The 17,041-nt window shown below is 35.8% G+C and overlaps 1 protein-coding gene across 3 annotated transcripts in view; it reads left to right on the top strand.

Moving 5' to 3' along the window:
* The window catches only part of RBPJ (recombination signal binding protein for immunoglobulin kappa J region), a 60,961-nt gene extending 48,278 nt beyond the window's left edge, over positions 1-12,683 (top strand). For 2 of the 3 annotated variants that reach the window (XM_042807940.1, XM_032984484.2), the window contains exons 6-11: positions 510-647; positions 861-973; positions 3,131-3,271; positions 6,195-6,350; positions 7,050-7,153; positions 7,937-12,184. In XM_042807940.1, coding sequence (XP_042663874.1) covers positions 510-647; positions 861-973; positions 3,131-3,271; positions 6,195-6,350; positions 7,050-7,153; positions 7,937-8,252 — 968 coding nt within the window. In that variant the 3' untranslated portion in view covers positions 8,253-12,184. Of the gene's footprint in view, positions 1-509; positions 648-860; positions 974-3,130; positions 3,272-6,194; positions 6,351-7,049; positions 7,154-7,936; positions 12,185-12,435 lie in introns of those variants that run through there. The other variant, XM_042807941.1, reaches the window with a different exon arrangement.
* The last annotated feature ends 4,358 nt before the right edge of the window (positions 12,684-17,041 follow it).

Here is a 17,041-nt window from a genome sequence, read left to right as displayed (position 1 = left end):
AGGAGAGCAGACTTAGCATTTCTCTCTCTTGAATTATGAGTAAGTTCAGATCTGAGGAAATTTCAAGTTGCATGGTTACAATTTTACATAGTTATGTCTGTCTTCCTTTCAGTTGATTGTGATTTGTAAGAATAATTTTTCTTGATACTTCAAATGATCACTGAAAGTTCTCTAAGTACTTCACAATGGCAAGCTAAAGCTTCTGCTCAAATAATCAGTTGTTGGAGAACTATGAACAGTTTTCAGCTGGCAAGCACTGGCCTGCTTGGCCAAGTGGCAAAATTCTGTGAACTAGCATGACTTTGGTAAACAGCATCCCACTTGTAATTTTGTGATTATTTTTCGTCTGTCACAAATATAAATATTTTCCAAATTAACAAATAGTTGAGAATTATTTATTGATTTCTAGTATTCATCAGTTTATTTTACTGTATTTATGACTTCTTGTTATTTTTCTGTGTAGTACCGAAGTAATTTTATAATATCAAGTCTGTATGTGTTCCTTGCAGTATGTATTGCGTCAGGGACAAAAGTGGCACTATTTAATAGACTTCGATCCCAAACAGTTAGCACCAGATATTTGCACGTAGAAGGTGGTAATTTCCATGCCAGTTCACAACAGTGGGGAGCATTTTACATTCACCTCTGTAAGTAAAAATGAAGCAATCTATTTTTTTCACCTCCCTCCCTCTACCCCACAAAAAATAGTCCTGAATTTTTTCCTCCATATTAATTGCCCATATGCAGATTTGGGTTGCTACTGAGTGTATATTTGATGTAACAGTGTGATGTTAAATGTCCCTGCTATCGAGGAAAACAGTGATTAAAACAAATAATGTGAACATTTCTGTTTCATGCAGTGGATGATGATGAATCGGAAGGAGAAGAATTCACAGTGAGGGATGGCTACATTCATTATGGGCAGACGGTCAAACTTGTATGCTCAGTTACTGGCATGGCACTCCCAAGACTGGTACAGTTTAATTTCTCCAATGCTGTAATTTGTAGATGGCTACTTAGTGTAATCACAGAGTTGAGTTTGCATTGTTTACCATTTTTGGCTTTGTATGTTTCCTTTTGGGAATACATGTTTTATGTGGAAAATGGCATTCATTTTAATAGAGTATTTTTATATCTGCAGCTTAATTCTGTAAGCAAAGAGCCACTTGTAGAATAAGCATAGGGAATTTTTCAGAATTGAAACCTGCCAAAATAGGTTAATCTGCAAGCTGTCCTTAAGAAAATGTCTATTTTAAAAACAGTAATGTAGGTCCCAGTGTAGCAAAATACTTTAAATACTGATATCGAATAGATTAGTAAAGCCTTTGCAGCCAGTAGGACTGTTCCATTTGTTGAGTTCAGCACAGCTTTGAAAATGCTCTAATGATTTGAATCTAAAAGCAGTGCTTTATACTTCTGAGGATACATAATTATACCAATATCAGCTTGCAAAATCATTTTCGATGTTTATTAACGCTGTCCGTTTTAAATAGGGAACATTGGAAATGCCTTTGGAATAACATTTTTCTAGGAAGAGACAGTTTCAGCCCTTGTCCTTGTCACAGATACAAAATTGATTATAACCAGTTAAGGTTTGTGAACCAAAAAAATTATTTTATTGCTGGATGCACAGTAATGGTTTTTATAAATAAATTTAAGTATAATTACAGAATTTTTTTCTCTTGTTTTATGCACTTAAAATTCCACTTTGGGTGGCATTAAGTGACTGATAATAAACAATGCTTCATATGAGATCATCTGTGAAATTGTGGTTTGTCAGCCCATTATTAATTTCTATTTGTCTTTGCTAATTCCACTCTTAAATAGAAACAATTTTTAGAAAGCACCAGTGTAAAACCAGCCTGCATTCCTTTTCCAAGACTTATTTTACAAAGACTGCAATGAGAAATTCTCTCTGAATATCAAACTTAGCTAAAAAAGAAGATAGCCTGCTCAGAGTAAATAATAAAAAAACATCAAATCGAGACCTGGTTACTACTGCTGTGGTTCAGTGCACATGAAATTCAGTAGGAGGATCTCACTTTATTTGTGGGCTTCGTGTTAATATTTTCTTATAACTGAAAGGAGATGCAATCATTTAGGATTCCAGAAAACTTCCTTGTAGGTAGAAATAGATTAAAACAAATTAGGCTAAAGGTTCCTGGTTTGTTTGCTATTGGGAACATTTATCATGCTGCGTTACAAGATTGATTGAAGGTGATGTGATTAAAAGGTAACTTGTAGACATTTTATAGGTTAATGCAAACAACTTTGAAGAAACAAGTTAACCTTAAAACTTGTATTGCTAATAATGCCATTTATTATCATTAGAAATCCCAGAGGACATGGTTGGCTTTCTGATTGTCGACTTAGAAATCTTCAAGCACTTTGGCTGCTGCTTCTGCTGATGTTGCATAAAATGAAGTATTAAACTTTTTTCTAGAAGTTGAGTTAAAATTCCAAGCTACAGATTTCCACTGTCTGTAAGGGAATAACTTTTTTTTAATTTTTAAAAATAAATTAGTTTAACAGATCTGAATTAAGTCAGCAGATATTTTTTCACTGAACTGCCAAATGAAGGAACAATTGTTCTTTGCAGTTGTCTTTAAGTAATATTTAATGACCAACTGCTATTAAGATACCCTGTGATTTGTAGTATTTGCAAAACTGTACTTAGGACATCTCAATACCTTTAAAGTAAATCTTTATTTTCAGCTGTTCTCGTTCAGCAACCAGTCTGTCACAGAATGTTGTTGATGCTATCAGTGGTAGAAGCTTCTGTAGAAGTCTATTAATACTTGGCCTACTGCTCTTTTGTACCAGGAAATGGAACAAAAGTAGATTTTGCTGAAGCTTCAAGTTTTTTCAACACTCTTATAGCAAAACCGATAAAGTATATATGCATGCAGCACATTGAAGCTGTAGTACTGAGTGTCACTTCAATATTGTGTTCTTGTTTCTAAAGTGTTGAGAATTATGAATCTAATGTTGGTTTTAAAATAGGAGGCATGGAAATTAAAAAAAAAAAAAAGAGACCTTTCACTTCCTTTACTAACAGTACATATGTAATCTCCGACGTAATGAAGTACAGAAATTGTCCTAAATATACATGTGCAATTTTCATTCACAGATAATTCGAAAAGTAGATAAACAAACAGCGTTATTGGATGCAGATGATCCAGTATCGCAGCTCCATAAATGTGCATTTTACCTTAAAGACACTGAGAGAATGTATTTGTGCCTTTCCCAGGAGAGAATAATCCAATTTCAAGTGAGTTGTTTAAAACTATTTCAGTAGATGAGAAGTGTGGTTGCAGAGTTTTCCCAAATATTCCCAAAATATGTACGAATGCCAGTTTTGCAGTTGGTTTTGAATGTGAGTCTATTACTTTGTTTTGAAAAGACAGAAGATGGAAAGCAACAAGCTTTATCTGTCCCTTTCCAAATCTGTTTTTCTTTTCTCATAACCTTCTTCCATGTCTGTCTAGTCAATGAATTCTCTTTCCTCCAATGGAAGAAATGGAAACACTCTAGGAACTTGTGCATGCCCTTATACTGTGGTTTAACATGCTGACATATGCCAGCGGAGTTGCACCACTTACTTGTGTCCATTTCTAGATTACATCATCATGAGTTTCAGTGAGTGATTCCTAGTTCCAGTTTTGCAGGATTAAGTGAGCAACAGTTCTGCATTCATCTTGCCCATCAACATCTTAGTTTCTTATCTCCAAATGGGAGAGTCACAGTGTTTTCAATTTCTTCTTATAAGGTCAGCAGCTCCTTGGTGATTTTAGTTGCCCCTTCTGTATCTTCTCTTTTTTCACCATGGCTTTCTTAGATGGGGAGACTGTAACTGCACACAATATTCCAAAATTGGACGAACAAAGGATTTACACTGACAAAATAGTACCTGATACCTTGTTCTCAATATTTTTTTTTTTAATGGTGTCCAATATTGTGCTGCCATTTGCAACTGCCATTGCATGTTGAGCTGGTGAGTTCAGAAAACTATCAGTGGTTACTCCAGGATCCTGAGTTGTAACTACTACTTCCAAGTTCAGTATTTTATGGGCATCGTTTACAGAACTTTTCTCTAGAAACCTCACTTTTAGCTAACTTTAAGCTCATTACCACTTTTTTGCCCTCTCTGTCCAAAATGAGATAAGAATGAACATAAAATCCCTGCAATTTTAACAGCATTTAACTACCTGAAAAATTTAGGATTATGAAGAAATTTGAAGATTTGGTTTCACCAGCACACTGGCGAGGACATTGAATAAAACTGATTGCAACACCAGTCTCGGGGAGGAGACTGCACTGTTGGTTTTTGTGCATTTTGAAAGGAGAATTACTGTTAAGTTCTGCCATTTGCTTTTTGCTTTCCTTTAATTAGTTTTCTACTTCTAAAGCAAACCCCACAGCTTTTTCTAATCCATTATAATTTCGTTTCTTTAATATCTTTTGGTATAGAGCTTTCTTGAGGTTTTTTTGGGGAGGGTGGGGGGGGTGTTAGCAGTATTCAGTTGTTGAATTTTTTTTTTATTTTTTTTTTTTTTTCCTAAATCCAAACATATTATATTCCTTGTATTCATGTTGTCTGTGTCCTTGTTGTGTTTACCAGTTCTTGGGGAATTCTGTCCTTTATCTGTTGTCTATACAATTGTTTGTTTCCCATCCTGTCTCCATGTGAAGCCAGTCAATGCATGAGGTGCTAAGCATGGTGTTAAGGCATTTCAGTCTTCCAGTGCCACCTGTTGAGAGAGTTTGGTTAGGAAATGAAAGAGGGGGAAGGAAAAAAGTATCTGGAGGTAAACTGCTGTATTTGGAAGTGACAAAGAGGAATGCTTCTCTAGAAGTAGAATCATAATCTTTCAAGGATTTCAGTGACAGAAGGAAAAATGTGTTCCTAAAATGATTCTTCACATAGGAGGACTTTCGGAACAAATTCTGTGGCATTTACCTTCCACTTTGTGGCAGGGGCTTAGCAGATCTGGAGAAGCTAGTCAAGGTTCTTGTACGTGGTCATTCATTTTTTGCTAGCCATGATATTATATTTCATGCGTTAAAGTACATTAGTACATGCCAGCAAGAATTGTAGTCAACCTACAGGAAAAATGTCATGCACCAAAATAGTGTGCAGCAGTTCCAGTTTTGAAGTTGGGCTAGTAATTTAGAAGGTCCATATGTTTCTAATAAAAATAACGGTTGGGTTTTGAGCTTGGAAAGATCTGTAGTTACTATCCTTGTTGCACATTTCCCTTGCAAGCTGTTTTCAGTGCTTTTTTACATAGTCATATCAGAATGAAGAGTCAACACGAGAATGCAGCTTTGATCTTAACTTCCTTTCATCTGAACTGGTAAATGTGTGTGAAATGAAGTTTATCTAAACAGTTTTGAAGAGTGAAGGTTATGTTTACATACCTAGATATCCTTAAAGCGTAACGGAAGAAAACAGAATTTAGGTATTAAAATTTTTGAGTCCCATTTTTTTCTGTGTGTGTTTAACCTATACACAGCTTCCTTATTTGTTTCTAGATGATAGAGTTGTTCAGAGAAATTTTTGTTTACGTAAAAAGTAGTTGTCAGTATATTTTCTGTCTACGTATATATATGTATACGTACATAGTAATATTTACAAGTAGACAGTTGAAAGTTTCTGGGTAATTTCCAAGGTCATTTCAGCTTCTCTCCCATGTCTTTGCACAAACACTGAAATACAAGCTTATGTTTTCCATCATTTTGTGGATGGTGAAGAACACTCAAGAAAAGAAATCTTGGCCAGATGAAAATCATAACTAATGAGAATTATTCCACTTCAGTCTGTAGCTGTTTTAGTCACTTTGCATTAATAAAAATCTATTTTAAAATAGCTAATTGTAGTTGCTGTAGTTTGTTGATTAATGGCTACTGAATAGTGTTAAAACTTTGAAAACTGAACTAAAATAAAACCCAATAATAACAGAAGGTTGGAGAGTGACAGTATCATATATGAGAGTTACAGTGTACTCACAAGTCTTAGTTTTCTACTAGTTTTGCTGAAATGTATGTGACTCTCTAGGTCATTTTGTTAGAGGAAAAACATAAGGAAACATGTTTTTGAAATAAGACATTGTTACTGGCTGTGTTGGTTTTTAGGTCTCTGACTTGACAAACAAGTCTACAGGTCATTTTTAAAACTTTTCTTTCTTTCTAAGGCCACTCCATGCCCAAAAGAACCAAATAAAGAAATGATTAATGATGGAGCTTCTTGGACAATCATTAGCACAGATAAAGCAGAATACACATTTTATGAGGGGATGGGACCGGTCCATGCTCCAGTGACACCTGTGCCTGTTGTAGAAAGTCTTCAAGTAAGTTTATTTTTTTAAAATCAACTCATATGTGCCGTTATTTTTGTCATACTGATTTAACCTTCATGGTGCCTTTTGTGGAATGCTGTAGGAAAACATTCTTACTAGCTTTATAAATAGGAAAACTACTTTATGTTGTAATAATTTCTTGCCTACATTTCAGAATACATGAGCCTATCCATCACAAAATAATATAATGATCTATACATTAAGAATTTTATTTCTTAAAATGCTATGGTATTGATATCCTTAGGACTTATACTTCTGGTTGATTGTTTAGAAATTTATTTTGGCTCTTAAAACAGCCAATTATAGATCAAAGAGAGCCAGACAGAAACCTTATTAAGAAAATCAGCATTCTGCTGTGCAAAAACTTGGAGCTCTCCTGACACATTCTCTGAAAGATTCTTTGTTCTTTCTTTTCAAAGCCTTGATGACTTGTATGCTAAGTGGCCACTATCAAAACTTAGAAGTTCCTTCAGAATATCAAATTAATTGGCAGTATCTTTTAGATGTGTTACTTTACAGTTCAGTTGTGTAGGTGTGTTTGTTTCGGTTTTATCCAGCTGATAAACAGCACTGTTTACAGCTCCTGTACCCATGTGAAGCATTTTTTTTCTCTGGGGGGGGGGTATTTGTTTTTACTAATACATGGGTTTTGGTGGATTTTCTTCTTTTTTCTATTCACTCCCTTTCCAGTTGAACGGTGGTGGGGATGTAGCGATGTTGGAACTTACAGGACAGAACTTCACTCCAAATTTACGTGTCTGGTTTGGGGACGTGGAAGCTGAAACCATGTACAGGTGCAGTATTTCCTACTACTTTTATGTTGGTTACATTTTACTGCGTGCTTTGAAGAGTGTATATTCATGTGTATACTCTCAAGTATGCCCTGCAGAAAGGGATCTGGGAGTGCTGGTTGACAGTAGGCTCGATATGAGTCATCAGTGTGCCCTGGCAGCCAAGAGGGCAAACCACATCCAGCCGGTCGAGAGAGGTGATTATCTCACTGTATTTAGCAGTGGTGCAGCCTCGCCTTGAGTACTGGGTGCAGTTCTGGGCCCTCCAATTTAAGGAGGACATGAAGGTCCTTGAATGCATCCAGAGCAGGGCAACAAATCTGGTGAAGGGCTGGAAGGCATGTCCTGTGAGGAGCGGCTGAGGACTCTGGGCTTGTCTAGTTTGGAGAGGAGGAGGCTGAGGGGCGACCTCCTTGCTCTCCACAGCTTCCTGGGGAGGGGACGTGGAGAGGGAGGTGCTGAGCTCTTCTCCCTGGGATTCAGTGACAGGACGTGTGGGAATGGCTCAAAGCTGCGCCAGGGGAGGTTCAGACTGGCCATCAGGAAGCATTTCTTTACCGAGAGGGTGGTCAAACACGGGCACAGGCTCCCTAGAGAGGTGGTCAATGCCCCAAGCCTGTCAGTGTTTAAGAGGCATTTGGCCAATGCCCTTAACAACAGGCTTTAAGCTTGGTCAGCCTCCAGTGGTCAGGCAGTTGGACTAGGTGAGCGTTGTTGGTCCCTTCGAACCGAACTGTTCCGTTCTATTCCGTTCTTTAAGAGTAAGTTGACTCTCCTATTTTTCAGATGCGCAGAGAGCATGCTATGTGTTGTTCCAGACATTTCTGCATTTCGAGAGGGTTGGAGGTGGGTCCGTCAGCCAGTCCAGGTTCCAGTAACTTTGGTCCGTAACGATGGCATAATTTACTCCACCAGCCTTACCTTTACATACACACCGGAACCAGGGCCAAGACCACACTGCAGTGCTGCTGGAGCAATCCTCAGAGCCAACTCAAGCCTCATGGCTTCCAGCGAAACAAATACAAACAGCGAGGGAAGTTACACAAACGTCAGCACAAATCCAACCAATGTCACATCATCTACAGCAACTGTAGTTTCCTAACTACTGTTGTTTGTCTGGACTTGAACTGACTTTTACGTGCTACATTCAAGAGAACTGAACAATTTTTGTGGTTTCATGGGAAAACACCTTTCCATTTTAGGTGATGTTATTTGAACCTTGTTACCTGCAAGTGCTGATCTTAAATATAGAAGCCACAATAAAAAAAAATACAAAAAAAAAAATACAAAAAAAACCAAACATCCGAAACATAAGAACTTTATTGAAAATCTATTTTTCAGCTGTTTTTTTTAATGGGCAAGAAACAAAAAATGTGGCTGGGATATATGTTGAGCAAACTAGGAAACATGAACACAACATAGTTTTTATGGACCAAGGAACTTGTATAAGCTTTAGTATAAAAGGTACATTTTCACCATACCTTTTTTGTATCACAACATATAGTACACTTTTGTTACCAAATAGTTTATATTTTTTTTTCCTCTGAGCTTTTGCTCTGAAGTATATTCAGGTTCCAAGCCTGACCATGCTTGTATAATCTAATTACCATACTCTTCCAGTTTTAAAAAAATATATATATTTTTGGTCTGTGGCTGGAACTGTTCCTTTTTTTAAACTGAAGTCTTGTGACTTTTTATGAACTGAAATTGTTTTTATTTCAGCAAGTAGAACCTTGTAAAGGCCAGCATATTTTTTTTAAGATTATATGAAGTCTGTGCAAAAGCTTTAAAAAATGCCTCTGCCTTGCCTGCAATACATGCAATGTATGTTAACTTTAGTGCTCTGTTTTCAGTCATTGTTAATAGTTATTTCTGTTTTCCTTTTTTAAATATGTATTTATAGTGATAATTCATGAGGTTCTAACATTACATGAGTTTTTTTTAAAGTGGCATCTCAAGCAGTCATATTAATGATTGTTCATGTCACAGGCATATGTTGGTGTTTTTGAAGGGTTGTTACTGGGTTACTCCCCCTCTTCCTTGCTCAGTCATACTACATCTGAAAATGTTTCAGGATCTGTTCAGGTTTTTCTAATCTTGTACATAATTTGTATTAAGTGTAAGTTAAATGTTTTATTTCGAAAGTGGAATGTTCCCAATAATTCATTTGGCAGCATGTCTTCTGTCTTGTTGGCGTGTAACTAAAATACCATGAGAAGTATGTGCTACAAATGGGATTGGTAGGTGATGCCCTTCATCACTTGAGAATCACAAGCAGCATGTTTTTCTTCATACTGTTCAGTAAATTAGGCCAGACTTTGGTGTAACACTTGTATTGAGAACGTGCTTTCATTGTGAAGTGATCATACCATAATAACTAGAAGTAAATTTTATTACTTAGAAATGTTCAAATAGAAAATTGTAAAAGCACTATGAAGATGTCAACTCCTCTCATCCTTATTTCCTGTGGGTTTCTCTTTCCCTGCCAACAGCTTGTGCAACGTTCAAGTCTTCTCTCCATCATAAATGCAAGGCTCATTTGCACTTTGACTTTGTTGGTTGTTGCATTTGTTTTTCATTTTGACTTTGCCATGTTTTGTCCCTCCTTGCAGACCTGCCTGCTTCATTTGTATTTGAAAGTATACCCCAGTAGGTCATTTGTAGTCTCCGAACTAGGTATAGACTCATAGGACAAGTTCTGACAGTGTGATCTTCCTCTTCAAAAGCCAAAATACAAATGTTATGGTATGTTCAGCCTTTTCTGTACCCTGAAGCAAGAGTCACAACTGCTGTGTAAATCGGAACCTGTGGCTTTGCCCTGTAGGCATTGCTTACAAGCTTTCCTGTTGACCATTTTCATAGGGTTTTTGTTTCTGACCACTTACTCCCGTTTCGATGCCCACCACCATTTTAAAGCATTGTCTCTGCACCGTATTTGTGAACTCTGACGCTCCATTTTACTTGTTTGCTTTAGTGCTCTGTTGTATGTGTGAAAACAATGTGGTTAAAGGAAGAAATCGGTTATGAAGCATATTTAGCTAATAGTAAAATCAGTGCCACTGTCCTTCTAAAACGTGCTTGTATTTTACCACAGGCCTTCATATTTGCTCTTCTCTGTTACAAAACTTGTTCCCATGACATAGTCACAATGCTAGTTGTTAGCACTAGTGAATACTGCCTCACCTCATCTGTTTCAGTGACCAAGGGCAGAATTCATTGTGGCCTTATCTCTGTTTTAAACTGTTTACTGGCATTTACTTGCAAATCTGTTTACCTTTGTATGTGCTATAAGATTTTGTTTTAATTGTGTTGTGGCAGGAATCATTTCACGGTGTTTTTGTTAGAAGCACATAAATATCTTGCGGTATGGCTTAGTTCAAAAGCCACAAATTTTCATCAATAATTAGACTGAGAATTAAAATAAGTGAGATAGATATATAGATATAGATATAGATATATCTATATATCTATCAGATTTAGAGGGTATTCAAGAACAAACCATGATATACACACAGTAGGCAAACCATAACAAGCCTTTTAACCTTCAAAGACTATTTAAAATAGCTTTTCAGAACTTGACATGTGCTTTTGTACTCATTTTAAAAGTTTTACATATAAATGCAATACTTCTTATATTCAGTTTCTTTACTTGCAGTAATTTTGCCCAGTAGATGTAATGTTCCTTGACTTGTAAAGAACCTAATGACTTAGCCTAATTTCTGCTGTTCTACACACTACAGCCAAGTGGGTGAAAAAAAAGAGACTATTATGTTCTGCTTACAAGACCATTTTAAACCCCATTTTTCCCTTGGGCTTGTGGCTCCGTTGTTTCCGGTAGTTATTTTGTAGTACAGAAATGGTCTTCCAGGTCCTTACTGTTGTTAAGATGTCCAGTTGTTCAGATAGATTATCTTCCTGAACTTTTTCCTGTGAGGTAATATTGTTACATTTATTGGCCTTGTGAGCTGTTAATCAATTTTCATTATATTAACAATATCTCAAGATTTTGATAAAACTGCTTTTAGAATGTTTCAGTATGAAACTATTATAACTGTTCAAGTCTAGCTGTTAAGTCTGCTGTTAATTCTATATACATAGAAATTGAGTCTGTGTTCAGAATGTTGTTATAGCTCCAACTATAGGAAGAAAAAGCAAATTAAGTGCTCAAATTTAGCTATGCCTTTTCTTGTTTTCTTTTGTTTGGAACTGCATTTCAGAATTCAACACTAGCGTAGTCTTTAATAATCTGCTGCTGATGTTTTTCCTAATTATTTGCCCTGGGGGCATCCCACGACTGTGTTAATAATGGTATTCTGTACTTCTTTTCATTGCATAGACTTGTAAGATCAGAATGGTTACCTGAAAAGACATGAACTCAAGACATAAATCAGTGAATTTCCCATATACAAAATATTAATGCCAAGTGAAACAAATTGTCTATTGGAAGTAAGCTACCCACTTGTAGATTAAATGACTCCATGGAGGTGTCTGTCTTGAAACTAAGATGTTCTTCAATTATTAACCATATTCTTTACTTTCTTTCAAAAGCAGCTGTGTTTATGAGTACTGAACAAATGTGTAGTTTCCTGTGCCAGACTTTTGACTTTGTTTTCAAGCACTGTACTGTGGGATTGAGTGGCAGCTTTGTTAGAAAAAGAAGTATGTTAGGGTTTCTATTTAACCCTTTTAGGACTGAACAATTTCTTCCTTTTAGAAGCTGTAAAATAAATGAGCAGTTCTAACTTTGTAAACATTCTGTCTGTGTTCAGCACTGCATTTGCCCCATCTGGAGGTGCTATGCTAATGTCTTTTTTTTTTTTTTTTTAAATCCTGTAGCATGTGTATACATTCAGTCTTAAAAGGGTTATTTTTACAAACTGTGCACCTGTAAAGTTTCTTAGCAATAAGATAGAAAAATGAGCAAGTTTTTACCATAATTTTGTAGAATTAATTGCTCAGTTCCATATTTCATCAAGAAAAACCCTGCAATATGGGCAGTTTTGAGGATTAAATAAAAGTGAAATGTAAACCACATAAAAGTGTTTTTGTCAAGTGTACTCTGTGTGTGTATGTGCATATACTATTGGGTTTTTTTTCTACAAGGCTAAAGATAAAATGCCATGTTACTGTTAATGTGACAAACATAATTGAACATATGTATGATGATATAGAAATAGTTATAATTTGATCAGGTGTTGAAACTTGCCACTTTTTTCTGGGTTTTTTTCAATGTTAACCAAGAAATATTTTTTTTTGTTTTGTTTTGTTTTTTTGTGAATGAACAGTGAGGTCATCTGTGGAACCAGAACAACACAAAAGAAGACCAACCCCAGGAGTGGAAAAGTCATCAGTAGTTGTGAGGCTATGCACACTGGACTCCACTTAAACGGGATATGGAATGTCCACCCAAAAACTAAATCGGTTTCATTATTGCTTGTATTATTGCTGGAGTTAGATAAGAAACTGTTTTTTCCAATAATGTAAAAAAAAAACAACAACAAAAAAACCAAAACCAAAACAAAACGGTTCACTTTTTTGTATTATTTATTAAATAAGAAAAAATGAACTCTGTTTAATTGTTTAACTGTAGCAACTTTGTTATTGCAACTAGTATATCTGACATTTTCATCCTTTTCTTAGTTGCAGACTGATATTTCTTTCATTTGGTTAATAATTAGAACTAGGAATTTAGCAAGCTAGCTTATTTCTTGCTTTGACAGAATACTCTGTAAGACTATAAGGAACAACTAGAAATAATGCGCTCTTCTAGTTTGCAAGCACAAGTGACACAGTCACTTGAGAAAAGTTTCTGAGATGGGAAGTGGACACAACAGAGAGAATTTGGAATGACAGAAACCTGCAAGTACTAGTTTTGTATTCAAGTAGTACTAGAACTACTACCTTGTCGGTAAGACTGTGAAGAGGCCAGAAGTAGTTGTTAAGAGGGTGTGGGGAAAGTGTTAGAAATTTCCTTGGAAAAAACAGATCATTTGACAATAAGGAAGCATTACAGATTTTTTATTGAAACATCTGTGAAGGTGAATGCCATTGTTATTAAGACACATAAAATAGCTCAACACTGGTAGAGCTTCTGCTGTTTGAAACAGGGACAGTATGGTCAGATTAAATTTCAAAACTACTTTAAAGACTTGCAGTCTGTTTCTGAAATAATAAATTGATTCTTCTGGAAAAGAATAAAATTAGATCTGAGGTTTTGGCAAAGAAAACCATCATTTGCTAAACTTTAGTGTTAGTATAGTTGGAAGAAATTGTGTGGGATGGTGCTGGTCTTAGATGAACTACAGATATAAAAAAAAATCTCTTCATCTAAGCTTTGGCAATTAACGGTATAGATAGTCTCAACAATAAATCCTGTTAAAATCCAGAGCAGAGGATTAAAAGAAGAATGGTGTGAAATTATTTGGCAAGGGGAATAGGTTCTTTTGGAGGATTACATGCAATATGTGCAATTTCAGCACATTCAGAATGGCAGAACTGGGACGGGTAGTTTACCTTTCACAGTGCCCTATGTAGATTGGAGTCGCATGCTTCGAAGGACAGAAAAAAACCTGTATATGCTCAATTAGTGTGTCTGTAAAGGATATTTATTTCTGATATCCAGCAGCACATGCTTACTGTGAGGCCAAAAGCATGAAGAGTTACTGCCTATGTTACTTATTTTTAAATACTTTTGTATTGAATATCACCATTGATTATATATGCTAAAGAGAAATAAGTTGAGGAAATCTTTTTAGAACCAAACTTGCAAGCTAACTGATATCTGAAAAAGATCTGATAAAGCCTTCTGAATTTGACATCTTTCAGGTTCTGCTTCTCCTTCGAGTATGAAAAGGGATGGTTAAAAGTTTGCTGTCATCTTTTCCATGTGTTACTGCCTTTGTCTTCTAGTCTCAGTTCCCTTACTTTTCATGTGTGCTTTTCCAGATCCTTAATTCACAGTTTTTCTTGGGAAGTGTAAATTTTTCTGCATAGTTTAGGAGGGGAGTCGGTGTTAAGTAAGGTGAGCTGTGACTTTTGAGACTTAACGTGCTGTCATCTCTGTTCTGTTTCTACTGTTGTGCTGTGAGGGAGAAAGAAATGTTAGTTGGTTGGTTTTTAAGCTTCTTGTAGATACATTGGAGTTTTTTTCAGACCTGGCCTTAATGATCTACAGGCCTTTATCTAAAGATGGCACATAATTTGGAACCTTTTAAAGGTGCCTGTGAATCTTTATCTGAATTTAGAAAATCTTTGCTGCTTATTCATTTTACAATTAAATTTGCTGTCATGTTGCCCCTTCATCTATGTTCGTTAAAACCTTCAGTCTTCTCTGATTTTAACTAAAATATCTTTGTTGTATTTGCTGATTTGTTCACTGGGAAACGTGTCCATTTCCTCCTCTATGAATCCCCACATGTGTTTCACAGGCAAGATGGGACCTTGTGCCATTCGAGCTGCTTCTGTGCCATGCCTCCATCTCTTACTTTCTACTTTAGCTTCTTCTGAATGACAACTTTGAGGCCTTTGAAATACAAATAAATAATAGCAACTGCATTAATTTTTTCGTTGCTATACCAGTACATTAAAACATTTATAATAAATTGCTCTTCACTGGACATCTTTTACAGAAGGAGTAATTTTGTTATAGAAACTGAAGCCCGACAGACTATATCATCAGAATATTTTTAAGATCTTAATAGTTCTTCTTGAAGAATGACTTCAATAACTGTAGAAAAGATAGAAGCACAGATCTATACATACTATGTTTTCTGTCTTGTAATTGTCTTTTTTAATAGCCAACTGGTCACAAACATATAATTAGTTCTTAAAACCTCGAAGTGAGTTTAATTCTGGTTTGAGCCCATGACTTTTTTTTTTAAAAAGTTTGTTCTACTGTTTCTTCTTGATTTTGATAATTTTGATAGATTTGTGCATAATCTATTTAGAGTTAATCCAGCCAAGGCATCTGTGCTATGAAGTGGGATGTGATCCTGAGATCCACATTGTTATGTTCATTACACATGGCAGAAGTGACAGCAGTGACTTCAAACTTGGTTTTTGGTCTCTATCCAAGGCAACTTTGCATGATACTTCTGTATGTAATTGCAGTTTAGTTGCCTGTGAACTAAATATTTCTTTACCTGCATAAACATCTCAGGCAGCACCATGTAGATGTAAGTACACATTAAGAAAAGAACACCAAACAACAAATGGTTGGTTTGTATCTTGTTAGTTTCCATTGTTCCCTTTTGTCCCCAGTAATTACATTACTATCATGTCTTAAATGACGTATTTTTGTTAGTCTTGTACTTTTTTCTGTTTGTTCTCAATTAGATGTGCTTCAAATTCCCTTTCAGTTCTCTGCCAACAGTCCTGGTGGAAATTGGGAAAGGGCAGATAGAGGATTCGTAGTGACTGAGTCTACTGCCTTAAACATAATTGGGAATTCCCCAAAAACGTGAGAGATTCAGCAACATGATTAGATTTTGACGTGAAAGAAATCATTAGGTTAGGAAATTGTGTATCTGATTTTTTTAATATCTTGGTCTTAACAAAAGGTATTTCTGTGCTTTGCTTTTGAAAACAGGAATTTTAAACGTTCTCTCACTGTTAAACATAATTCTGTGGAATTCTTTGTTTGCAAGATTGAGGAAAAAAGCACCTCAGAAAACTGCAGATTTGCCTCGGTGTCAATGCAGTTTCTAACACAGCATCTACCTTATTCTTTTGAGGGAAGGAAGCAAGCAGTGGCACTGGTCCTTTATCCTACTCAGATTTTGTAGGTGTTGCAGCCTGATTTGTGCAACAGTCATTTCAAGCATTGTGTTTAAGTATAGTTGCTAAAGTGGCACAACCTGACAATCTGCAGTAATACAAAGCAGAATGCCATATGAAACCTTAACTTTGTTTGTTTTTTTTTTTTTTTTTTTTTTTTTTTTTGTTTTTTTTTTTTGTTTTTTAATCTTGTATTGACATAGTAGGCAACTAAAACTATATTCTTGAAGAAGTAGGAGTTTGGTTTATTTTTTTCCAAACGAAAATGTCTTGTGGCAGTGCTGTGCAGATTGCCAATTAGTTATTACAGATTTCAGAATAGAGTTCCAAGCAAATTAGATTAATTCTGAAGGGCCTGATGTGGGTTAACCTTTGTGTGGGCATGTGCATCTGTTTTAACAGTCCTTTTGCTGCTCCATACTGGCTTTTTACAGCATGCCAGGGTTGAAGGAGCCATCTGGGTTTTGGACTCTGCTTGATGTGATGACCTCAGTTGTGAGACTGATGTTTGTATCATCTTCACAGTTTCACACCTTCAGAAAGTTTTCTACATCAATTTTTGGTTAAACAGTTTTACCTTGGAGATTTAGTAGACATGCAAATCAAGCAGTGGTCTCAAAAAATGATTTATTCTTTACTTAACATGTTTATAAGGAAAATTATTTTCCTTATTTGGGGAGGATAAATACAATCAGTGAGTGTTTAAGCTTTATAATATATCTGCGCTTTCTACCAAGTAGTTCATTTTTTCAAGTTAATAACAATTTTATGCTACTTACTCAAAGAAAAAAATGTTATGTGATTTGTATTTTTGTTTTGTATTTTTACCTTCAGATATCTTGGCTCTTGAGTTGTCAGGCGGCAAGTGTGTTTCATCCTTAAACTTATGATCTGGGTGTCTTTATGTTCTGGGCTTCTTTGGAACTCAGAGCTTGAAATGATACATTTTGATAAAATTCTGCTTTTGCACAGCTTTTTAGTGTCAGCTTGCAGGTAAACTTACAGAAAATGGGTACCAGCTACCAATATAAATGTGTTCAATTAGAAAACAAAAAAAAAATCCATCTCCTCTCACTGGACGTTAGGATGGTGAAACAAACTAGGCTTACTGCCTGC

Source organism: Tyto alba, unplaced genomic scaffold (assembly GCF_018691265.1).
Source record: "Tyto alba isolate M040663 unplaced genomic scaffold, T.alba_DEE_v4.0 Super-Scaffold_6, whole genome shotgun sequence".
Taxonomy (NCBI): Eukaryota; Metazoa; Chordata; class Aves; order Strigiformes; family Tytonidae; genus Tyto; species Tyto alba.
This window is presented reverse-complemented; position numbering and strand designations above follow the sequence as displayed.